Genomic DNA, 25,543 nt, shown 5'->3' with positions numbered 1-25,543 from the left:
TAAATAGACCAGACACTAACTAGTGATGGATTCCAGCTGGACCCCACTACTGTAGACTGACTTCCTCCATTTAAATAGACCAGACACTAACTAGTGATGGATACTAGCTGGACCCCATTTAAATAGACCAGACACTAACTAGTGATGGATACTAGCTGGACTCCATTTACATAGACCAGACACTAACTAGTGATGTGATTCCAGCTGGACCCCATTTAAATAGATCAGACACTAACTAGTGATGGATACTAGCTGGACCCCATTTAAATAGACCAGACACTAACTAGTGATGGATTCCAGCTGGACCCCATTTAAATAGACCAGAAACTAACTAGTGAAGGATACTAGCTGGACCCCATTTAAATAGACCAGACACTAACTAGTGATGTGATTCCAGCTGGACCCCATTTAAATAGACCAGAAACTAACTAGTGAAGGATACTAGCTGGACACCATTTAAATAGACCAGACACTAACTAGTGATGTGATTCCAGCTGGACCCCATTTAAATAGACCAGAAACTAACTAGTGATGTGATTCCAGCTGGACCACATTTAAATAGACCAGACACTAACTAGTGATGTGATTCCAGCTGGACCCCATTTAAATAGACCAGACACTAACTAGTGAGGGATTCCAGCTGGACCCCATTTAAATAGACCAGACACTAACTAGTGATGGATACTAGCTGGACCCCATTTAAATATACCAGACACTAACTAGTGATGGATACTAGCTGGACCCCATTTAAATAGACCAGACACTAACTAGTGATGGATTCCAGCTGGACCCCACTACTGTAGACTGACTTCCTCCATTTAAATAGACCAGACACTAACTAGTGATGGATACTAGCTGGACCCCATTTAAATAGACCAGACACTAACTAGTGATGGATTCCAGCTGGACCCCACTACTGTAGACTGACTTCCTCCATTTAAAAAGACCAGAAACTAACTAGTGATGGATACTAGCTGGACCCCATTTAAATAGACCAGAAACTAACTAGTGATGTGATTCCAGCTGGACCCCATTTAAATAGACCAGAAACTAACTAGTGATGGATACTAGCTGGACCCCATTTAAATAGACCAGAAACTAACTAGTGAAGGATACTAGCTGGACCCCATTTAAATAGACCAGACACTAACTAGTGATGGATTCCAGCTGGACCCCATTTAAATAGACCAGACACTAACTAGTGATGGATACTAGCTGGACCCCATTTAAATAGACCTGAAACTAACTAGTGATGGATACTAGCTGGACCCCATTTAAATAGACCTGAAACTAACTAGTGAAGGATACTAGCTGGACCCCATTTAAATAGACCAGACACTAACTAGTGATGGATACTAGCTGGACCCCATTTAAATAGACCTGAAACTAACTAGTGATGGATACTAGCTGGACCCCATTTAAATAGACCAGACACTAACTAGTGATGGATACTAGCTGGACCCCATTTAAATAGACCAGACACTAACTAGTGATGGATACTAGCTGGACCCCATTTAAATAGACCAGACACCAACTAGTGATGGATACTAGCTGGACCCCATTTAAATAGACCAGAAACTAACTAGTGATGGATACTAGCTGGACCCCATTTAAATAGACCAGACACTAACTAGTGATGGATACTAGCTGGACCCCACTACTGTAGAAAGACTTCCTCCATTTTGTGAATGGTGCAATCCTTCTGATTGGATACCATCCACAATGCTCCTTCTCTCTCCTCCCCACTTCCCCTCTCCTCCTCTGTCCAGGTTGCTCCTAGTGGTATGAGCCGTGTTCAGACCATGGCCTGTGGATCCTGCTCCAATGAGAATGCATATAAGGCCATGTTCATCTGGTACAGAGTGAGTACACACACTGGGTCTACAAAACATTAAGAACACCTGTTCTTTCAATCAAATGTATTTCTAAAGCTCTTTTTATTTTACATCAGCTGATGTCACAAAGTGTTTACACATGACATAGACTGACCAGGTGTTATACATGACATAGACTGACCAGGTGTTAAACATGACATAGACTGACCAGGTGTTAAACATGACATAGTCTGACCAGGTGTTATACATGACATAGACTGACCAGGTGTTACACATGACATAGACTGACCAGGTGTTATACATGACATAGACTGACCAGGTGTTAAACATGACATAGACTGACCAGGTGTTACACATGACATAGACTGACCAGGTGTTAAACATGACATAGACTGACCAGGTGTTAAACATGACATAGACTGACCAGGTGTTATACATGACATAGACTGACCAGGTGTTAAACATGACATAGACTGACCAGGTGTTAAACATGACATAGACTGACCAGGTGTTACACATGACATAGACTGACCAGGTGTTACACATGACATAGACTGACCAGGTGTTAAACATGACATAGACTGACCAGGTGTTAAACATGACATAGACTGACCAGGTGTTATACATGACATAGACTGACCAGGTGTTACACATGACATAGACTGACCAGGTGTTAAACATGACATAGACTGACCAGGTGTTATACATGACATAGACTGACCAGGTGTTAAACATGACATAGACTGACCAGGTGTTATACATGACATAGACTGACCAGGTGTTAATCATGACATAGACTGACCAGGTGTTAAACATGACATAGACTGACCAGGTGTTAAACATGACATAGACTGACCAGGTGTTATACATGACATAGACTGACCAGGTGTTAAACATGACATAGACTGACCAGGTGTTATACATGACATAGACTGACCAGGTGTTAAACATGACATAGACTGACCAGGTGTTATACATGACATAGACTGACCAGGTGAATCCAGGTTATTGATGTCACTTGTTAAATCCTCTTCAATCAGTGTCGATGAAGGGGAGGAGACCTGGTTAAAGAAGCATTTTTAAGCCTTGAGACAACTGAGACATGGGTTGTCTATGTGTGCTATTCAGAGGGTGAATGGGCAAGACAACATATTGTAGTGCCTTTGAACGGGGGTAGGGTAGTAGATGCCAGGCGCACCGGATTGTGTCAAGAACTGCAACACTGGTTGGGCTTTTCACACTCAACAGTTTCCCCGTGTGTATCAAGAATGGTCCACCACCCAAAGGACATCCAGCCAACTGTACACAACTGTGGGAAGCATTGGAGTCAACATGGGCCAGCATCCCTGTGGAACGCTTTCAACACCTTGTAGGGCCAGCATCCCTGTGGAACGCTTTCAACACCTTGTAGAGTCAACATGGGCCAGCATCCCTGTGGAATGCTTTCAACACCTTGTAGCGTCAACATGGGCCAGCATCCCTGTGGAACGCTTTCAACACCTTGTAGAGCCAACATGGGCCAGCATCCCTGTGGAACGCTTTCAAAAGCTTGTAGAGTCAACATGGGGCCAGCATCCCTGTGGAACGCTTTCAAAACCTTGTAGAGTCAACATGGGCCAGCATCCCCGTGGAACGTTTTCAACACCTTGTAGTCAACATGGGCCAGCATCCCTGTGGAACGCTTTCAACACCTAGTAGAGTCCACATGGGCCAGCATCCCTGGGGAACGCTTTCAACACCTTGTAGAGTCAACATGGGCCAGCATCCCTGTGGAACGCTTTCAACACCTTGTAGAGTCAACATGGGCCAGCATCCCTGTGGAACGCTTTCAACACCTTGTAGAGTCAACATGGGCCAGTATCCATCCCTGTGGAACGCTTTCAACACCTTGTAGAGTCAACATGGGCCAGCATCCCTGTGGAACGCTTTCAACACCTTGTAGAGTCAACATGGGCCAGTATCCATCCCTGTGGAACGCTTTCAACACCTTGTAGAGTCAACATGGGCCAGCATCCCTGTGGAACGCTTTCAACACCTTGTAGAGTCAACATGGGCCAGTATCCATCCCTGTGGAACGCTTTCAACACCTTGTAGAGTCAACATGGGCCAGTATCCATCCCTGTGGAACGCTTTCAACACCTTGTAGAGTCAACATGGGCCAGCATCCCTGTGGAACGCTTTCAACACCTTGTAGAGTCAACATGGGCCAGTATCCATCCCTGTGGAACGCTTTCAACACCTTGTAGAGTCAACATGGGCCAGCATCCCTGTGGAACGCTTTCAATACCTTGTAGAGTCAACATGGGCCAGCATCCCTGTGGAACGCTTTCAACACCTTGTAGAGTCCACATGGGCCAGCATCCCTGTGGAATGCTTTCAACTCCTTGTAGAGTCAACATGGGCCAGCATCCCTGTGGAACGCTTTCAACACCTTGTAGAGTCCACATGGGCCAGCATCCCTGTGGAACGCTTTCAACACCTTGTAGAGTCCACATGGGCCAGCATCCCTGTGGAACGCTTTCAACACCTTGTAGAGTCGACATGGGCCAGTATCCATCCCTGTGGAACGCTTTCAACACCTTGTAGAGTCCACATGGGCCAGCATCCCTGTGGAACGCTTTCAACACCTTGTAGAGTCAACATGGGCCAGCATCCCTGTGGAACGCTTTCAACACCTTGTAGAGTCGACATGGGCCAGTATCCATCCCTGTGGAACGCTTTCAACACCTTGTAGAGTCAACATGGGCCAGCATCCCTGTGGAACGCTTTCAACACCTTGTAGAGTCAACATGGGCCAGCATCCCTGTGGAACGCTTTCAACACCTTGTAGAGTCCACATGGGCCAGTATCCATCCCTGTGGAACGCTTTCAACACCTTGTAGAGTCCACATGGGCCAGCATCCCTGTGGAACGCTTTCAACACCTTGTAGAGTCAACATGGGCCAGCATCCCTGTGGAACGCTTTCAACACCTTGTAGAGTCCACATGGGCCAGCATCCCTGTGGAACGCTTTCAACACCTTGTAGAGTCAACATGGGCCAGCATCCCTGTGGAACGCTTTCAACACCTTGTAGAGTCCACATGGGCCAGCATCCCTGTGGAATGCTTTCAACACCTTGTAGAGTCCACATGGGCCAGCATCCCTGTGGAACGCTTTCAACACCTTGTAGAGTCCACATGGGCCAGCATCCCTGTGGAACGCTTTCAACACCTTGTAGAGTCAACATGGGCCAGCATCCCTGTGGAACGCTTTCAACACCTTGTAGAGTCAACATGGGCCAGCATCCCTGTGGAACGCTTTCAACACCTTGTAGAGTCAACATGGGCCAGCATCCCTGTGGAACGCTTTCAACACCTTGTAGAGTCCACATGGGCCAGCATCCCTGTGGAACGCTTTCAACACCTTGTAGAGTCAACATGGGCCAGCATCCCTGTGGAACGCTTTCAACACCTTGTAGAGTCCACATGGGCCAGCATCCCTGTGGAACGCTTTCAACACCTTGTAGAGTCCACATGGGCCAGCATCCCTGTGGAACGCTTTCAACACCTTGTAGAGTCAACACGGACCAGCATCCCTGTGGAACGCTTTCAACACCTTGTAGAGTCAACATGGGCCAGCATCCCTGTGGAACGCTTTCAACACCTTGTAGAGTCAACATGGGCCAGTATCCATCCCTGTGGAACGCTTTCAACACCTTGTAGAGTCAACATGGGCCAGCATCCCTGTGGAACGCTTTCAACACCTTGTAGAGTCAACATGGGCCAGTATCCATCCCTGTGGAACGCTTTCAACACCTTGTAGAGTCAACAAAATCAAATCAAATCAAATCAAATTTATTTATATAGCCCTTCGTACATCAGCTGATATCTCAAAGTGCTGTACAGAAACCCAGCCTAAAACCCCAAACAGCAAGCAATGCAGGTGTAGAAGCACGGTGGCTAGGAAAAACTCCCTAGAAAAGCCAAAACCTAGGAAGAAACCTAGAGAGGAACCAGGCTATGTGGGGTGGCCAGTCCTCTTCTGGCTGTGCCGGGTAGAGATTATAACAGAACATGGCCAAGATGTTCAAATGTTCATAAATGACCAGCATGGTCGAATAATAATAAGGCAGAACAGTTGAAACTGGAGCAGCAGCACGGCCAGGTGGACTGGGGACAGCAAGGAGTCATCATGTCAAGTAGTCCTGGGGCATGGTCCTAGGGCCGCGGTTCAGTTGAAACTGGAGCAGCAGCACGGCCAGGTGGACTGGGGACAGCAAGGAGTCATCATGTCAGGTAGTCCTGGGGCATGGTCCTAGGGCTCAGGTCCTCCGAGAGAGAGAAGGAGAGAATTAGAGAACGCACACTTAGATTCACACAGGACACCGAATTGGACAGGAGAAGTACTCCAGATATAACAAACTGACCCCAGCCCCCCGACACATAAACTACTGCAGCATAAATACTGAAGGCTGAGACAGGAGGGGTCAGGAGACACTGTGGCCCCACCCGAGGACACCCCCGGACAGGGCCAAACAGGAAGGATATAACCCCACCCACTATGCCAAAGCACAGCCCCCACACCACTGGAGGGATATCTTCAACCACCAACTTACCATCCTGAGACAAAGCTGAGTATAGCCCGCAAAGATCTCCGCCACGGCACAACCCAAGGGGGCGCCAACCCAGACAGGATGACCACATCAGTGAATCAACCCACTCAGGTGACGCACCCCCTCAGGGACGGCATGAGAGAGCCCCAGCAAGCCAGTGACTCAGCCCCTGTAATAGGGTTAGAGGCAGAGAATCCCAGTGGAAAGAGGGGAACCGGCCAGGCAGAGACAGCAAGGGTGGTTCGTTGCTCCAGAGCCTTTCCGTTCACCTTCCCACTCCTGGGCCAGACTACACTCAATCATATGACCCACTGAAGAGATGAGTCTTCAGTAAAGACTTAAAGGTTGAGACCGAGTTTGCGTCTCTGACATGGGTAGGCAGACCGTTCCATAAAAATGGAGCTCTATAGGAGAAAGCCCTGCCTCCAGCTGTTTGCTTAGAAATTCTAGGGACAATTAGGAGGCCTGCGTCTTGTGACCGTAGCGTACGTGTAGGTATGTACGGCAGGACCAAATCAGAGAGATAGGTAGGAGCAAGCCCATGCAATGCTTTGTAGGTTAGCAGTAAAACCTTGAAATCAGCCCTTGCTTTGACAGGAAGCCAGTGTAGGGAGGCTAGCACTGGAGTAATATGATCAAATTTTTTGGTTCTAGTCAGGATTCTAGCAGCCGTATTTAGCACTAACTGAAGTTTATTTAGTGCTTTATCCGGGTAGCCGGAAAGTAGAGCATTGCAGTAGTCTAACCTAGAAGTGACAAAAGCATGGATTAATTTTTCTGCATCATTTTTGGACAGAAAGTTTCTGATTTTTGCAATGTTACGTAGATGGAAAAAAGCTGTCCTTGAAATGGTCTTGATATGTTCTTCAAAAGAGAGATCAGGGTCCAGAGTAACGCCGAGGTCCTTCACAGTTTTATTTGAGATGACTGTACAACCATTAAGATTAATTGTCAGATTCAACAGAAGATCTCTTTGTTTCTTGGGACCTAGAACAAGCATCTCTGTTTTATCCGAGTTTAAAAGTAGAAAGTTTGCTGCCATCCACTTCCTTATGTCTGAAACACATGCTTCTAGCGAGGGCAATTTTGGGGCTTCACCATGTTTCATTGAAATGTACAGCTGTGTATCATCCGCATAGCAGTGAAAGTTAACATTATGTTTTCGAATAACATCCCCAAGAGGTAAAATATATAGTGAAAACAACAGCGGTCCTAAAACGGAACCTTGAGGAACACCGAAATTTACAGTTGATTTGTCAGAGGACAAACCATCCACAGAGACAAACTGATATCTTTCCGACAGATAAGATCTAAACCAGGCCAGAACTTGACCGTGTAGACCAATTTGGGTTTCCAATCTCTCCAAAAGAATGTGGTGATCGATGGTATCAAAAGCAGCACTAAGGTCTAGGAGCACGAGGACAGATGCAGAGCCTCGGTCCGATGCCATTAAAATGTCATTTACCACCTTCACAAGTGCCGTCTCAGTGCTATGATGGGGTCTAAAACCAGACTGAAGCATTTCATATACATTGTTTGTCTTCAGGAAGGCAGTGAGTTGCTGAGCAACAGCCTTTTCTAAGATTTTTGAGAGGAATGGAAGATTCGATATAGGCCGATAGTTTTTTATATTTTCTGGGTCAAGGTTTGGCTTTTTCAAGAGAGGCTTTATTACTGCCACTTTTAGTGAGTTTGGTACACATCCGGTGGATAGAGAGCCGTTTATTATGTTCAACATAGGAGGGCCAAGCACAGGAAGCAGCTCTTTCAGTAGTTTAGTTGGAATAGGGTCCAGTAAGCAGCTTGAAGGTTTAGAGGCCATGATTATTTTCATCATTGTGTCAAGAGATATAGTACTAAAACACTTGAGCGTCTCTCTTGATCCTAGGTCCACGCAGAGTTGTGCAGACTCAGGACAACTGAGCTTTGAAGGAATACGCAGATTTAAGGAGGAGTCTGTAATTTGCTTTCTAATAATCATAATTTTTTTCCTCAAAGAAGTTCATGAATTTATCACTGCTAAAGTGAAAGTCATCCTCTCTTGGGGAATGCTGCTTTTAGTTAGCTTTGCGACCGTATCAAAAGGAATTTTGGATTGTTCTTATTGTCCTCAATTAAGTTAGAAAAATAGGATGATCGAGCAGCAGTAAGGGCTCTTCGGTACTGCACGGTACTGTCTTTCCAAGCTAGACGGAAGACTTCCAGTTTGGTGTGGCGCCATTTCCGTTCCAATTTTCTGGAAGCTTGCTTCAGAGCTCGGGTATTTTCTGTGTACCAGGGAGCTAGTTTCTTATGAGAAATGTTTTTAGTTTTTAGGGGTGCAACTGCATCTAGGGTATTGCGCAAGGTTAAATTGAGTTCCTCAGTTAGGTGGTTAACTGATTTTTGTCCTCTGGTGTCATTGGGTAGACAGAGGGAATCTGGAAGGACATCAAGGAATCTTTGTGTTGTCTGTGAATTTATAGCACGACTTTTGATGTTCCTTGGTTGGGGTCTGAGCAGATTATTTGTTGCAATTGCAAACGTAATAAAATGGTGGTCCGATAGTCCTGGATTATGAGGAAAAACATTAAGATCCACAACATTTATTCCATGGGACAAAACTAGGTCCAGCGTATGACTGTGACAGTGAGTGGGTCCAGAGACATGTTGGACAAAACCCACTGAGTCGATGATGGCTCCGAAAGCCTTTTGGAGTGGGTCTGTGGACTTTTCCATGTGAATATTAAAGTCACCAAAGATTAGAATATTATCTGCTATGACTACAAGGTCCGATAGGAATTCAGGGAACTCAGTGAGGAACGCTGTATATGACCCAGGAGGCCTGTAAACAGTAGCTATAAAAAGTGATTGAGTAGGCTGCATAGATTTCATGACTAGAAGCTCAAAAGACGAAAACGTCATTTTTTTTTTGTAAATTGAAATTTGCTATCGTAAATGTTAGCAACACCTCCGCCTTTGCGGGATGCACGGGGATATGGTCACTAGTGTAGCCAGGAGGTGAGGCCTCATTTAACACAGTAAATTCATCAGGCTTAAGCCATGTTTCAGTCAGGCCAATCACATCAAGATTATGATCAGTGATTAGTTCATTGACTATAATTGCCTTTGAAGTAAGGGATCTAACATTAAGTAGCCCTATTTTGAGATGTGAGGTATCATGATCTCTTTCAATAATGACAGGAATGGAGGTGGTCTTTATCCTAGTGAGATTGCTAAGGCGAACACCGCCATGTTTAGTTTTGCGCAACCTAGGTCGAGGCACAGACACGGTCTCAATGGTGATAGCTGAGCTGACTACACTGACTATGCTAGTGGCAGACTCCACTATGCTGGCAGGCTGGCTAACAGCCTGCTGCCTGGCCTGCACCCTATTTCATTGTGGAGCTAGAGGAGTTAGAGCCCTGTCTATGTTGGTAGATAAGATGAGAGCACCCCTCCAGCTAGGATGGAGTCCGTCACTCCTCAGCAGGTCAGGCTTGGTCCTGTTTGTGGGTGAGTCCCAAAAAGAGGGCCAATTATCTACAAATTCTAACTTTTCGGAGGGGCAGAAAACAGTTTTCAACCAGCGATTGAGTTGTGAGACTCTGCTGTAGAGCTCATCACTCCCCCTAACTGGGAGGGGCCAGAGACAATTACTCGATGCCGACACATCTTTCTAGCTGATTTACACGCAGAAGCTATGTTGCGCTTGGTGATCTCTGACTGTTTCATCCTAACATCGTTGGTGCCGACGTGGATAACAATATCTCTATACTCTCTACACTCGCCAGTTTTAGCTTTAGCCAGCACCATCTTCAGATTAGCCTTAACGTCGGTAGCCCTGCCCCCGGTAAACAATGTATGATCGCTGGATGATTCGTTTTAAGTCTAATACTGCGGGTAATGGAGTCGCCAATGACTAGAGTTTTCAATTTGTCAGAGCTAATGGTGGGAAGCTTCGGCGTCTCAGACCCCGTAACGGGAGGAGTATAGACCAGAGAAGGCTCGGCCTCTGACTCCGACTCGCTACTTAATGGGGAAAACCGGTTGAAAGTTTCTGTCGGCTGAATGAGCGACACCGGTTGAGCGTTCCTACAGCATTTCCTTCCAGAAACCGTGAGAAAGTTGTCCGGCTGCGGGGACTGTGCCAGTCGGGCCAGTATCCATCCCTGTGGAACGCTTTCAACACCTTGTAGAGTCAACATGGGCCAGCATCCCTGTGGAACGCTTTCAACACCTTGTAGAGTCAACATGGGCCAGTATCCATCCCTGTGGAACGCTTTCAACACCTTGTAGAGTCAACATGGGCCAGCATCCCTGTGGAACGCTTTCAATACCTTGTAGAGTCAACATGGGCCAGCATCCCTGTGGAACGCTTTCAACACCTTGTAGAGTCCACATGGGCCAGCATCCCTGTGGAATGCTTTCAACTCCTTGTAGAGTCAACATGGGCCAGCATCCCTGTGGAACGCTTTCAACACCTTGTAGAGTCCACATGGGCCAGCATCCCTGTGGAACGCTTTCAACACCTTGTAGAGTCCACATGGGCCAGCATCCCTGTGGAACGCTTTCAACACCTTGTAGAGTCGACATGGGCCAGTATCCATCCCTGTGGAACGCTTTCAACACCTTGTAGAGTCCACATGGGCCAGCATCCCTGTGGAACGCTTTCAACACCTTGTAGAGTCAACATGGGCCAGCATCCCTGTGGAACGCTTTCAACACCTTGTAGAGTCGACATGGGCCAGTATCCATCCCTGTGGAACGCTTTCAACACCTTGTAGAGTCAACATGGGCCAGCATCCCTGTGGAACGCTTTCAACACCTTGTAGAGTCAACATGGGCCAGCATCCCTGTGGAACGCTTTCAACACCTTGTAGAGTCCACATGGGCCAGTATCCATCCCTGTGGAACGCTTTCAACACCTTGTAGAGTCCACATGGGCCAGCATCCCTGTGGAACGCTTTCAACACCTTGTAGAGTCAACATGGGCCAGCATCCCTGTGGAACGCTTTCAACACCTTGTAGAGTCCACATGGGCCAGCATCCCTGTGGAACGCTTTCAACACCTTGTAGAGTCAACATGGGCCAGCATCCCTGTGGAACGCTTTCAACACCTTGTAGAGTCCACATGGGCCAGCATCCCTGTGGAATGCTTTCAACACCTTGTAGAGTCCACATGGGCCAGCATCCCTGTGGAACGCTTTCAACACCTTGTAGAGTCCACATGGGCCAGCATCCCTGTGGAACGCTTTCAACACCTTGTAGAGTCAACATGGGCCAGCATCCCTGTGGAACGCTTTCAACACCTTGTAGAGTCAACATGGGCCAGCATCCCTGTGGAACGCTTTCAACACCTTGTAGAGTCAACATGGGCCAGCATCCCTGTGGAACGCTTTCAACACCTTGTAGAGTCCACATGGGCCAGCATCCCTGTGGAACGCTTTCAACACCTTGTAGAGTCAACATGGGCCAGCATCCCTGTGGAACGCTTTCAACACCTTGTAGAGTCCACATGGGCCAGCATCCCTGTGGAACGCTTTCAACACCTTGTAGAGTCCACATGGGCCAGCATCCCTGTGGAACGCTTTCAACACCTTGTAGAGTCAACACGGACCAGCATCCCTGTGGAACGCTTTCAACACCTTGTAGAGTCAACATGGGCCAGCATCCCTGTGGAACGCTTTCAACACCTTGTAGAGTCAACATGGGCCAGCATCCCTGTGGAACGCTTTCAACACCTTGTAGAGTCAACATGGGCCAGCATCCCTGTGGAACGCTTTCAACACCTTGTAGAGTCCACATGGGCCAGCATCCCTGTGGAACGCTTTCAACACCTTGTAGAGTCAACATGGGCCAGCATCCCTGTGGAACGCTTTCAACACCTTGTAGAGTCAACATGGGCCAGCATCCCTGTGGAACGCTTTCAACACCTTGTAGAGTCAACATGGGCCAGCATCCCTGTGGAACGCTTTCAACACCTTGTAGAGTCCACATGGGCCAGTATCCATCCCTGATGAACGCTTTCAACACCTTGTAGAGTCCACATGGGCCAGTATCCATCCCTGATGAACGCTTTCAACACCTTGTAGAGTCCACATGGGCCAGCATCCCTGTGGAACGCTTTCAACACCTTGTAGAGTCAACATGGGCCAGCATCCCAGGGAGAAGGCTTTCAACACCTTGTAGAGTCAACATGGGCCAGCATCCCTGTGGAACGCTTTCAACACCTTGTAGAGTCCACATGGGCCAGCATCCCAGGGAGAAGGCTTTCAACACCTTGTAGAGTCAACATGGGCCAGCATCCCTGTGGAACGCTTTCAACACCTTGTAAAGTCAACATGGGCCAGCATCCCAGGGAGAAGGCTTTCAACACCTTGTAGAGTCAACATGGGCCAGCATCCCTGTGGAACGCTTTCAACACCTTGTAGAGTCAACATGGGCCAGCATCCCTGTGGAACGCTTTCAACACCTTGTAGAGTCAACATGGGCCAGCATCCCAGGGAGAAGGCTTTCAAGACCTTGTAGAGTCAACATGGGCCAGCATCCCTGTGGAACGCTTTCAACACCTTGTAGAGTCCACATGGGCCAGCATCCCTGTGGAACGCTTTCAACACCTTGTAGAGTCCACATGGGCCAGCATCCCTGTGGAACACTTTCAACACCTTGTAGAGTCCACATGGGCCAGCATCCCTGTGGAACGCTTTCAACACCTTGTAGAGTCAACGTGGGCCAGCATCCCTGTGGAACGCTTTCAACACCTTGTAGAGTCAACGTGGGCCAGCATCCCTGTGGAACGCTTTCAACACCTTGTAGAGTCAACGTGGGCCAGCATCCCTGTGGAACGCTTTCAACACCTTGTAGAGTCAACATGGGCCAGCATCCCTGTGGAACACTTTCAACACCTTGTAGAGTCAACATGGGCCAGCATCCCTGTGGAACGCTTTCAACACCTTGTAGAGTCAACATGGGCCAGCATCCCTGTGGAACGCTTTCAACACCTTGTAGAGTCAACATGGGCCAGCATCCCTGTGGAACGCTTTCAACACCTTGTAGAGTCAACATGGGCCAGCATCCCTGTGGAACGCTTTCAACACCTTGTAGAGTCCACATGGGCCAGCATCCCTGTGGAACGCTTTCAACACCTTGTAGAGTCAACATGGGCCAGCATCCCTGTGGAACGCTTTCAACACCTTGTAGAGTCAACATGGGCCAGCATCCCTGTGGAACGCTTTCAACACCTTGTAGAGTCAACATGGGCCAGCATCCCTGTGGAACGCTTTCAACACCTTGTAGAGTCCACATGGGCCAGTATCCATCCCTGATGAACGCTTTCAACACCTTGTAGAGTCCACATGGGCCAGTATCCATCCCTGATGAACGCTTTCAACACCTTGTAGAGTCCACATGGGCCAGCATCCCTGTGGAACGCTTTCAACACCTTGTAGAGTCAACATGGGCCAGCATCCCTGTGGAACGCTTTCAACACCTTGTAGAGTCAACATGGGCCAGCATCCCTGTGGAACGCTTTCAACACCTTGTAGAGTCCACATGGGCCAGCATCCCAGGGAGAAGGCTTTCAACACCTTGTAGAGTCAACATGGGCCAGCATCCCTGTGGAACGCTTTCAACACCTTGTAGAGTCCACATGGGCCAGCATCCCTGTGGAACGCTTTCAACACCTTGTAGAGTCAACATGGGCCAGCATCCCTGTGGAACGCTTTCAACACCTTGTAGAGTCAACATGGGCCAGCATCCCTGTGGAACGCTTTCAACACCTTGTAGAGTCAACATGGGCCAGCATCCCAGGGAGAAGGCTTTCAACACCTTGTAGAGTCAACATGGGCCAGCATCCCTGTGGAACGCTTTCAACACCTTGTAAAGTCAACATGGGCCAGCATCCCAGGGAGAAGGCTTTCAACACCTTGTAGAGTCAACATGGGCCAGCATCCCTGTGGAACGCTTTCAACACCTTGTAGAGTCAACATGGGCCAGCATCCCTGTGGAACGCTTTCAACACCTTGTAGAGTCAACATGGGCCAGCATCCCAGGGAGAAGGCTTTCAAGACCTTGTAGAGTCAACATGGGCCAGCATCCCTGTGGAACGCTTTCAACACCTTGTAGAGTCCACATGGGCCAGCATCCCTGTGGAACGCTTTCAACACCTTGTAGAGTCCACATGGGCCAGCATCCCTGTGGAACACTTTCAACACCTTGTAGAGTCCACATGGGCCAGCATCCCTGTGGAACGCTTTCAACACCTTGTAGAGTCAACGTGGGCCAGCATCCCTGTGGAACGCTTTCAACACCTTGTAGAGTCAACGTGGGCCAGCATCCCTGTGGAACGCTTTCAACACCTTGTAGAGTCAACGTGGGCCAGCATCCCTGTGGAACGCTTTCAACACCTTGTAGAGTCAACGTGGGCCAGCATCCCTGTGGAACGCTTTCAACACCTTGTAGAGTCAACGTGGGCCAGTATCCCTGTGGAACGCTTTCAACACCTTGTAGAGTCAACATGGGCCAGCATCCCTGTGGAATGCTTTCAACACCTTGTAGAGTCAACATGGGCCAGCATCCCTGTGGAACGCTTTCAACACCTTGTAGAGTCAACGTGGGCCAGTATCCCTGTGGAATGCTTTCAACACCTTGTAGAGTCAACATGGGCCAGTATCCCGAACGAATTGAGGCTGTTCTGAGGGTAAAAGGAGGTGCAACTCAGTATTAGGAAGGTGTTCTTAATGTTTTGTACACTCAGTGTCTATATTTATATACACTATCTACTCAATATAAGCAGAATATATATACAATATAGATGAAACTCTACCATGTTCAGCTGAGACAATCCACGTTATGTAGTCAATATATTTACAAAATGTACTGTATACAACTGGACACAATTGAAACAAAGTATATTATCTGTCTGCCTGTCTGCCTGTCTGCCTGCCTGTCTGCCTGCCTGTCTGCCTGCCTGCCTGCCTGTCTGTGCCTGCCTGTCTGTCTGCCTGTCTGTCTGTCTGTCTGTCTGTCTGTCTGCCTCTCTGTCTGCCTCTCTGTCTGTCTGCCTGCCTGTCTGCCTGCCTGTCTGTCTGCCTGTCTGTCTGTCTGCCTGTCTGTCTGCCTGTCTGTCTGTGTCTGTCTGTCTGCCTCTCTGTCTGTCTGCCTCTCTGTCTGTCTGCCTCTCTGTCTGTCTGCCTCTCTGTCTGTCTGCCTCTCTGTCTGCCTGCCTGCCTGTCTGTCTGCCTGTCTGCCTGTCTGTCTGTCTGCCTGTCTGTCTGCCTGTCTGTCTGTGTCTGTCTGTCTGCCTCTCTGTCTGTCTGCCTCTCTGTCTGTCTGCCTCTCTGTCTGCCTGCCTGCCTGTCTGCCTGCCTGTCTGCCTGTCTGTCCTGTCCTGTCCTGTCCTCTCTCAGAATAAGGAGAGAGGCCACAACAACCCCTCTGATGAAGACGTGAGCTCCTGTATGATCAACCAGGTGGGTGAAGTCTGTTTTCTTCCTGGTATGTACGGGATACACATGGTGCACGTCGTCCAATCAAATGCTGACTGGCAGGTTCCTTCTGGACAATGCAACAACAATAAGAACTTTTAAAAGATACAGGAACATAAAGTAACTGTCTCAGTAGAATAAACATCAGTATTATACAGGAAGGAACAATTTATAGTCCAGTATTTACACATGTATTGGTGAAGGAGGGGATGAGGGGCAGTGTATAAACTGAGCAGTATAATCTGGTGTGTGTGTGTGTGTGTGTGTGTGTGTGTGTGTGTGTGTGTGTGTGTGTGTGTGTGTGTGTGTGTGTGTGTGTGTGTGTGTGTGTGTTAAGATGTGGAGAATCAGATCAGGCTATGACCGGTGTTCATCATCACGTTCCTCTTGACTATTGTTTAGTAGCCACACTAAAAACACTCTCTCACGCTCTAATTCTCTCTCTCCCTTGTGCTCCCTCTCTCTCTCTGTCTCATTCTCTCTCTCTCCTCTGTCCTCTCTCCCTCATTCTCTCTCCTCTCCCCCCTCTCCTCTCTCCCTTGTTCTCTCTCCCTCCTCTCGCTCCTCCCCTCTCTCCCTCATTCTCTCTCCCCCTCTCCTCTCCCCCCTCTCCTCTCCTCTCCCCCTCTCCCCTCTCCTCTCCCCCCTCTCCTCCCCCTCTCCCCCTCTCCTCCCTCTCCTCTCTCCCCCTCTCCTCTCCTCTCCTCCCTCTCCCCTCTCCCTCTCTCCCTCATTCTCTCTCCCCCTCTCTCCTCTCTCCCCTCTCCTCTCTCCCTCGTTCTCTCTCCCCCTCTCCTCTCCCCCTCTCCTCTCTCCCCCCTCTCCTCTCTCCCTCGTTCTCTCTCTCTCAGAGTCCTGGCTGTCCAGACGTCAGCATCCTGTCATTTATGGGTGGATTTCATGGCAGAACAATGGGTCAGTAAGGTTAAATATCTTACACATCATGGCAGAACAATGGGTCAGTAAGGTTAAATATCTTACACATCATGGCAGAACAATGGGTCAGTAAGGTTAAATATCTTACACATCATGGCAGAACAATGGGTCAGTAAGGTTAAATATCTTACACATCATGGCAGAACAATGGGTCAGTAAGGTTAAATATCTTACACATCATGGCAGAACAATGGGTCAGTAAGGTTAAATATCTTACACATCATGGCAGAACAATGGGTCAGTAAGGTTAAATATCTTACACATCATGGCAGAACAATGGGTCAGTAAGGTTAAATATCTTACACATCATGGCAGAACAATGGGTCAGTAAGGTTAAATATCTTACACATCATGGCAGAACAATGGGTCAGTAAGGTTAAATATCTTACACATCATGGCAGAACAATGGGTCAGTAAGGTTAAATATCTTACACATCATGGCAGAACAATGGGTCAGTAAGGTTAAATATCTTACACATCATGGCAGAACAATGGGTCAGTAAGGTTAAATATCTTACACATCATGGCAGAACAATGGGTCAGTAAGGTTAAATATCTTACACATCATGGCAGAACAATGGGTCAGTAAGGTTAAATATCTTACACATCATGGCAGAACAATGGGTCAGTAAGGTTAAATATCTTACACATCATGGCAGAACAATGGGTCAGTAAGGTTAAATATCTTACACATCATGGCAGAACAATGGGTCAGTAAGGTTAAATATCTTACACATCATGGCAGAACAATGGGTCAGTAAGGTTAAATATCTTACACATCATGGCAGAACAATGGGTCAGTAAGGTTAAATATCTTACACATCATGGCAGAACAATGGGTCAGTAAGGTTAAATATCTTACACATCATGGCAGAACAATGGGTCAGTAAGGTTAAATATCTTACACATCATGGCAGAACAATGGGTCAGTAAGGTTAAATATCTTACACATCATGGCAGAACAATGGGTCAGTAAGGTTAAATATCTTACACATCATGGCAGAACAATGGGTCAGTAAGGTTAAATATCTTACACATCATGGCAGAACAATGGGTCAGTAAGGTTAAATATCTTACACATCATGGCAGAACAATGGGTCAGTAAGGTTAAATATCTTACACATCATGGCAGAACAATGGGTCAGTAAGGTTAAATATCTTACACATCATGGCAGAACAATGGGTCAGTAAGGTTAAATATCTTACACATCATGGCAGAACAATGGGTCAGTAAGGTTAAATATCTTACACATCTTCTTGTTAAATGAAAGTAACCTAACAGACCTGCCTCACCAGGAGGCTTTGCAGTGTATTGGTTGGAAGAAATCGCTCATCCACCGTGAGACACACAAAGACCCCAAAAGACATGGCTTCTAGTCACCTTACACTCCCAGAAGCTGCTCGTAGGAGCTGTTTTACAGACCTAGACACTGAAATCCAAAATGACAGAGTTTGGTGCACATTCTGTCATGCTGTTGGGTGACTTCAATGAAGACTGGCTGGTTAGCCAAACAACTGTCATGTTGGTGGGAGACTTCAATGAAGACTGGCTGGGTAGCCAAACAACTGTCATGTTGGTGGGAGACTTCAATGAAGACTGGCTGGGTAGCCAAACAACTGTCATGTTGGTGGGTGACTTCAATGAAGACTGGCTGGGTAGCCAAACAACTGTCATGTTGGTGGGTGACTTCAATGAAGACTGGCTGGGTAGCCAAACAACTGTCATGTTGGTGGGAGACTTCAATGAAGACTGGCTGGGTAGCCAAACAACTGTCATGTTGGTGGGCAACTTCAATGAAGACTGGCTGGGTAGCCAAACAACTGTCATGTTGGTGGGCAACTTCAATGAAGACTGGCTGGGTAGCCAAACAACTGTCATGTTGGTGGGCGACTTCAATGAAGACTGGCTGGGTAGCCAAACAACTGTCATGTTGGTGGGTGACTTCAATGAAGACTGGCTGGGTAGCCAAACAACTGTCATGTTGGTGGGAAACTTCAATGAAGACTGGCTGGGTAGCCAAACAACTGTCATGTTGGTGGGAGACTTCAATGAAGACTGGCTGGGTAGCCAAACAACTGTCATGTTGGTGGGAAACTTCAATGAAGACTGGCTGGGTAGCCAAACAACTGTCATGTTGGTGGGAGACTTCAATGAAGACTGGCTGGGTAGCCAAACAACTGTCATGTTGGTGGGAAACTTCAATGAAGACTGGCTGGGTAGCCAAACAACTGTCATGTTGGTGGGAGACTTCAATGAAGACTGGCTGGGTAGCCAAACAACTGTCATGTTGGTGGGAAACTTCAATGAAGACTGGCTGGGTAGCCAAACAACTGTCATGTTGGGGGTGACTTCAATGAAGACTGGCTGGTTAGCCAAACAACTGTCATGTTGGTGGGTGACTTCAATGAAGACTGGCTGGGTAGCCAAACAACTGTCATGTTGGTGGGAGACTTCAATGAAGACTGGCTGGGTAGCCAAACAACTGTCATGTTGGTGGGTGACTTCAATGAAGACTGGCTGGGTAGCCAAACAACTGTCATGTTGGTGGGAAACTTCAATGAAGACTGGCTGGGTAGCCAAACAACTGTCATGTTGGTGGGACACTTCAATGAAGACTGGCTGGGTATCCAAACAACTGTCATGCTGGTGGGTGACTTCAATGAAGACTGGCTGGTTAGCCAAACAACTGTCATGTTGGTGGGCGACTTCAATGAAGACTGGCTGGGTAGCCAAACAACTGTCATGCTGGTGGGTGACTTCAATGAAGACTGGCTGGGTAGCCAAACAACTGTCATGTTGGTGGGCGACTTCAATGAAGACTGGCTGGGTAGCCAAACAACTGTCATGTTGGTGGGCGACTTCAATGAAGACTGGCTGGGTAGCCAAACAACTGTCATGCTGGTGGGTGACTTCAATGAAGACTGGCTGGGTAGCCAAACAACTGTCATGTTGGTGGGCGACTTCAATGAAGACTGGCTGGGTAGCCAAACAACTGTCATGTTGGTGGGTGACTTCAATGAAGACTGGCTGGGTAGCCAAACAACTGTCATGTTGGTGGGCGACTTCAATGAAGACTGGCTGGGTAGCCAAACAACTGTCATGTTGGTGGGCGACTTCAATGAAGACTGGCTGGGTAGCCAAACAACTGTCATGTTGGTGGGAAACTTCAATGAAGACTGGCTGGGTAGCCAAACAACTGTCATGTTGGTGGGTGACTTCAATGAAGACTGGCTGGGTAGCCAAACAACTGTCATGTTGGTGGGCGACTTCAATGAAGACTGGCTGGGTAGCCAAACAACTGTCATGCTGGTGGGTGACTTCAATGAAGACTGGCTGGGTAGCCAAACAACTGTCATGTTGGTGGGCGACTTCAATGAAGACTGGCTGGGTAGCCAAACAACTGTCATGCTGGTGGGTGACTTCAATGAAGACTGGCTGGGTAGCCAAACAACTGTCATGTTGGTGGGCGACTTCAATGAAGACTGGCTGGGTAGCCAAACAACTGTCATGTTGGTGGGTGACTTCAATGAAGACTGGCTGGGTAGCCAAACAACTGTCATGTTGGTGGGTGACTTCAATGAAGACTGGCTGGGTAGCCAAACAACTGTCATGTTGGTGGGAGACTTCAATGAAGACTGGCTGGGTAGCCAAACAACTGTCATGTTGGTGGGTGACTTCAATGAAGACTGGCTGGGTAGCCAAACAACTGTCATGTTGGTGGGTGACTTCAATGAAGACTGGCTGGGTAGCCAAACAACTGTCATGTTGGTGGGAAACTTCAATGAAGACTGGCTGGGTAGCCAAACAACTGTCATGTTGGTGGGAGACTTCAATGAAGACTGGCTGGGTAGCCAAACAACTGTCATGTTGGTGGGAAACTTCAATGAAGACTGGCTGGGTAGCCAAACAACTGTCATGTTGGTGGGTGACTTCAATGAAGACTGGCTGGGTAGCCAAACAACTGTCATGTTGGTGGGAGACTTCAATGAAGACTGGCTGGGTAGCCAAACAACTGTCATGTTGGTGGGAGACTTCATTTTTTTTATTTTACCTTTATTTAACTAGGCAAGTCAGTTAAAGAACAAATTCTTATTTTCAATGACGGCCTAGGAACAGTGGGTTAACTGCCTGTTCAGGGGCAGAACGACAGATTTGTGAAGACTGGCTGGGTAGCCAAACAACTGTCATGTTGGTGGGCGACTTCTACTGTCCTGTCTGTTACCCTACTGTCCTGTCTGTTACCCTACTGTCCTGTCTGTTACCCTACTGTCCTGTCTGTCCCCCTACTGTCCTGTCTGTCCCCCTACTGTCCTGTCTGTTACCTTACTGTCCTGTCTGTTCCCTTACTGTCCTGTATGTTCCCCTACTGTCCTGTCTGTTCCCCTACTGTCCTGTCTGTTACCTTACTGTCCTGTCTGTTCCCCTACTGTCCTGTCTGTTCCCCTACTGTCCTGTCTGTTCCCCTACTGTCCTGTCTGTTCCCCTACTGTCCTGTCTGTTCCCCTACTGTCCTGTCTGTTACTCTACTGTCCTGTCTGTTACTCTACTGTCCTGTCTGTTACTCTACTGTCCTGTCTGTTACCTTACTGTCCTGTCTGTTCCCCTACTGTCCTGTCTGTTACCTTACTGTCCTGTCTGTTACCCTACTGTCCTGTCTGTTACCCTACTGTCCTGTCTGTTACCCTACTGTCCTGTCTGTTACTCTACTGTCCTGTCTGTTCACCTACTGTCCTGTCTGTTACCTTACTGTCCTGTTTGTTACCCTACTGTCCTGTCTGTTACCCTACTGTCCTGTCTGTTCACCTACTGTCCTGTCTGTTACCTTACTGTCCTGTTTGTTACCCTACTGTCCTGTCTGTTACCCTACTGTCCTGTCTGTTCACCTACTGTCCTGTCTGTTACCTTACTGTCCTGTTTGTTACCCTACTGTCCTGTCTGTTACCCTACTGTCCTGTCTGTTACCCTACTGTCCTGTCTGTTACTCTACTGTCCTGTCTGTTCAATAAAAATACAATAGAATACAAGAGGAGTGGGACTGCTCTATTCTGGTCCACCATCCTGAGGACTGCTCTATTCTGGTCCACCATTCTGAGGACTGCTCTATTCTGGTCCACCATCCTGAGGACTGCTCTATTCTGGTCCACCATTCTGAGGACTGCTCTATTCTGGTCCACCATCCTGAGGACTGCTCTATTCTGGTCCACCATCCTGAGGACTGCTCTATTCTGGTCCACCATCCTGAGGACTGCCCTATATCCTGGTCCACCATCCTGAGGACTGCTCTATTCTGGTCCACCATCCTGAGGACTGCTCTATTCTGGTCCACCATCCTGAGGACTGCTCTATTCTGGTCCACCATCCTGAGGACTGCTCTATTCTGGTCCACCATTCTGAGGACTGCTCTATTCTGGTCCACCATCCTGAGGACTGCTCTATTCTGGTCCACCATCCTGAGGACTTCCCTATATCCTGGTCCACCATCCTGAGGACTTCCCTATATCCTGGTCCACCATCCTGAGGACTTCCCTATATCCTGGTCCACCATCCTGAGGACTTCCCTATATCCTGGTCCACCATCCTGAGGACTTCCCTATATCCTGGTCCACCATCCTGAGGACTTCCTATATCCTGGTCCACCATCCTGAGGACTTCCCTATATCCTGGTCCACCATCCTGAGGACTTCCCTATATCCTGGTCCACCATCCTGAGGACTTCCCTATATCCTGGTCCACCATCCTGAGGACTTCCCTATATCCTGGTCCACCATCCTGAGGACTTCCTATATCCTGGTCCACCATCCTGAGGACTTCCCTATATCCTGGTCCACCATCCTGAGGACTTCCCTATATCCTGGTCCACCATCCTGAGGACTGCCCTATTCTGATGTTTTTATTTATTTTTTATTGAACCTTTATTTAACTAGACAAGTCAGTTAAGATCCACCATCCTGCGCTCTCATTTAGTTTTGCGGTAGCGTAACAGAATGTAAGCTCGCCAGATCAGGATGCTCGAACGAGGGTCGGACTGCCCCACTCCTTTAAAACAACAACTCACGGTGTCTGATCTGTTTTCAGGTTGCTTGGCAACAACGCACTCCAAGGCCATCCACAAGCTGGATGTGCCGTCATTTGATTGGCCGATCGCTCCCTTCCCTAAACTGAAGTACCCTCTGGAGGAGTTCACACGGGAGAACGCACAGGAAGAGGCCCGCTGCCTGGAGGAGGTGTGTGTGTGTGTGTGTGTGTGTGTGTGTGTTAGGATTTATTATTTTCCTGAGAATCTACCAATTTTCCCGGTATTCCCATACAAACTGGAAGTGCTATTTTAAAAGCATGTAATACCAGCCCAAAAACAAATCTGACATGATTATACTACTGTAAATGGATAAATAGACACGTGATTATACTACTGTAAATGGAGAAATAGACACGTGATTATACTACTGTAAATGGAGAAATAGACACGTGATTATACTACTGTAAATGGAGAAATAGACACGTGATTATACTACTGTAAATGGAGAAATAGACACGTGATTATACTACTGTAAATGGAGAAATAGACACGTGATTATACTACTGTAAATGGAGAAATAGACACGTGATTATACTACTGTAAATGGAGAAATAGACACGTGATTATACTACTGTAAATGGAGAAATAGACACGTGATTATACTACTGTAAATGGAGAAATAGACACGTGATTATACTACTGTAAATGGAGAAATAGACACGTGATTATACTACTGTAAATGGAGAAATAGACACGTGATTATACTACTGTAAATGGAGAAATAGACACGTGATTATACTACTGTAAATGGAGAAATAGACACGATTATACTACTGGGAGAAATAGACACGTGATTATACTACTGTAAATGGAGAAATAGACACGTGATTATACTACTGTAAATGGAGAAATAGACACGTGATTATACTACTGTAAATGGAGAAATAGACACGTGATTATACTACTGTAAATGGAGAAATAGACACGTGTGTGTGTGTGCCTGTGTGCCTGTGCCTGTGTGCCTGTGCCTGTGTGTGTGTGTGCCTGTGTGTGTGTGCCTGTGTGTGTGTGTGTGTGTGTGTGTGTGTGTGTGTGTGTGTGTGTGTGTGTGTGTGTGTGTGTGTGTGTGTGTGTGTGTGTGTGTGTGTGTGTGTGTGTGTGTGTGTGTGTGTGTACCAGGTAGAGGACCTGATAGTTCAGTGGCGTCAGAAGGGCCGCCCGGTGGCTGGGATAGTGATAGAACCCATCCAGGCTGAGGGAGGAGACAACCACGCAACACCGGACTTCTTCAAGAAGCTACGGAACATCGCACGCAAGGTTGGCTGGAGAGAGAGGGAGGGAGGGGGGGGAGTCATACACAATATTTAGTCTGGAGAGGGAGGGAGGGGAGGGAGGGAGGGACGGAGGGAGGGAGGGAGGGAGGGAGTCATACACAATATTTAGTCTGGAGGGAGGGGAGAGAGAGAGGGGAGGGAGAGAGAGGGGGAGGGAGTCATACACAATATTTAGTCTGGAGAGGGAGGGAGGGAGGGAGGGAGGGAGGGAGGGAGGGAGGGAGGGAGGGAGGGAGGGAGGAGGAGGGAGGGAGGGAGGGAGGGAGGGAGGGAGTCATACACAAAGTAGTCTGGAGGGAGGGAGGGGAGGGAGGGAGGGGGAGTCATACACAATATTTAGTCTGGAGGGAGGGAGGGAGGGAGGGAGGGAGGGAGTCATACACAATATTTAGTCTGGAGGGAGGGAGGGAGGGAGGGAGGGAGTCATACACAATATTTAGTCTGGAGGGAGGGAGGGAGGGAGGGAGCGGGAGTCATACACAATATTTAGTCGGGAGGGAGGGAGGGAGGGAGGGAGGGAGGGAGGGAGGGAGGAGAGTCATACACAATATTTAGTCTGGAGGGAGGGGAGGGAGGGAGGGAGGGGAGTCATACACAATATTTAGTCTGGAGGGAGGGAGGGAGGGAGGGAGCGGAGTCATACACAATATTTAGTCGGGAGGGAGGGAGGGAGGGAGGGAGGGAGGGAGGAGGAGAGTCATACACAATATTTAGTCTGGAGGGAGGGAGGGAGGGAGGGAGGGAGGGGAGGGGCGGAGTCATACACAATATTTAGTCTGGAGGGAGGGAGGGAGGGAGGGAGGGAGGAGCGGAGTCATACACAATATTTAGTCGGGAGGGAGGGAGGGAGGGAGGGAGGGGAGGGAGGGAGGGAGGGAGGGAGGGAGAGTCATACACAATATTTAGTCTGGAGGGAGGGAGGGAGGGAGGGAGTCATACACAATATTTAGTCTGGAGGGAGGGAGGGGGAGGGAGGGAGGGAGGGGAGGGAGGGGGAGGGAGGGAGAGGGAGGGAGGGAGGGAGGGAGGGAGAGGGAGGGGAGGGAGGGAGGGAGGGTGATGAGAGACATACAAAAGGTAGGGCTGGGCAATATGGCCAAAATCTCATATCCCGATATAGGTCATTTCATATCCCGATAACGATACATATCACGATATAGCACATTTTCTGTCAATTCAATGAATAAACAGTCGTTTCTCGAACGTGTAAATTAGGGCCATGTCTTTGCAGGTGTAAGTTGTAACGGCAGCTGTTCTCTCCTTCCATCTTCATGGCTCTGTGCTGCGGACAAAACCCCCCTACAACGTCTGAGTCGGGGGTTTGTTTTGAGCACTCGACTTTTCTGGGGTCCGTAGACCCTC

General features: G+C 48.1%; 1 protein-coding gene across 1 annotated transcript in view; it reads left to right on the top strand.

The window, feature by feature from the left end:
* Window positions 1–23,665, top strand: part of LOC135532530 (4-aminobutyrate aminotransferase, mitochondrial-like) — an 83,974-nt gene extending 60,309 nt beyond the window's left edge. The window contains exons 8-11 of the mRNA XM_064960008.1: window positions 1,770–1,862; window positions 15,817–15,879; window positions 16,746–16,809; window positions 22,907–23,665. Coding sequence (XP_064816080.1) covers window positions 1,770–1,862; window positions 15,817–15,879; window positions 16,746–16,809; window positions 22,907–23,160 — 474 coding nt within the window. The 3' untranslated portion in view covers window positions 23,161–23,665. The remainder of the gene's footprint in view (window positions 1–1,769; window positions 1,863–15,816; window positions 15,880–16,745; window positions 16,810–22,906) is intronic.
* Window positions 23,666–25,543: the final 1,878 nt, after the last annotated feature.

This window comes from Oncorhynchus masou, unplaced genomic scaffold (genome assembly GCF_036934945.1).
Source record: "Oncorhynchus masou masou isolate Uvic2021 unplaced genomic scaffold, UVic_Omas_1.1 unplaced_scaffold_1898, whole genome shotgun sequence".
In the NCBI taxonomy this organism is placed as follows: Eukaryota; Metazoa; Chordata; class Actinopteri; order Salmoniformes; family Salmonidae; genus Oncorhynchus; species Oncorhynchus masou.
Note: the sequence above shows the minus strand (reverse complement) of the source record. Positions and strands in the feature narration are given on the sequence as shown.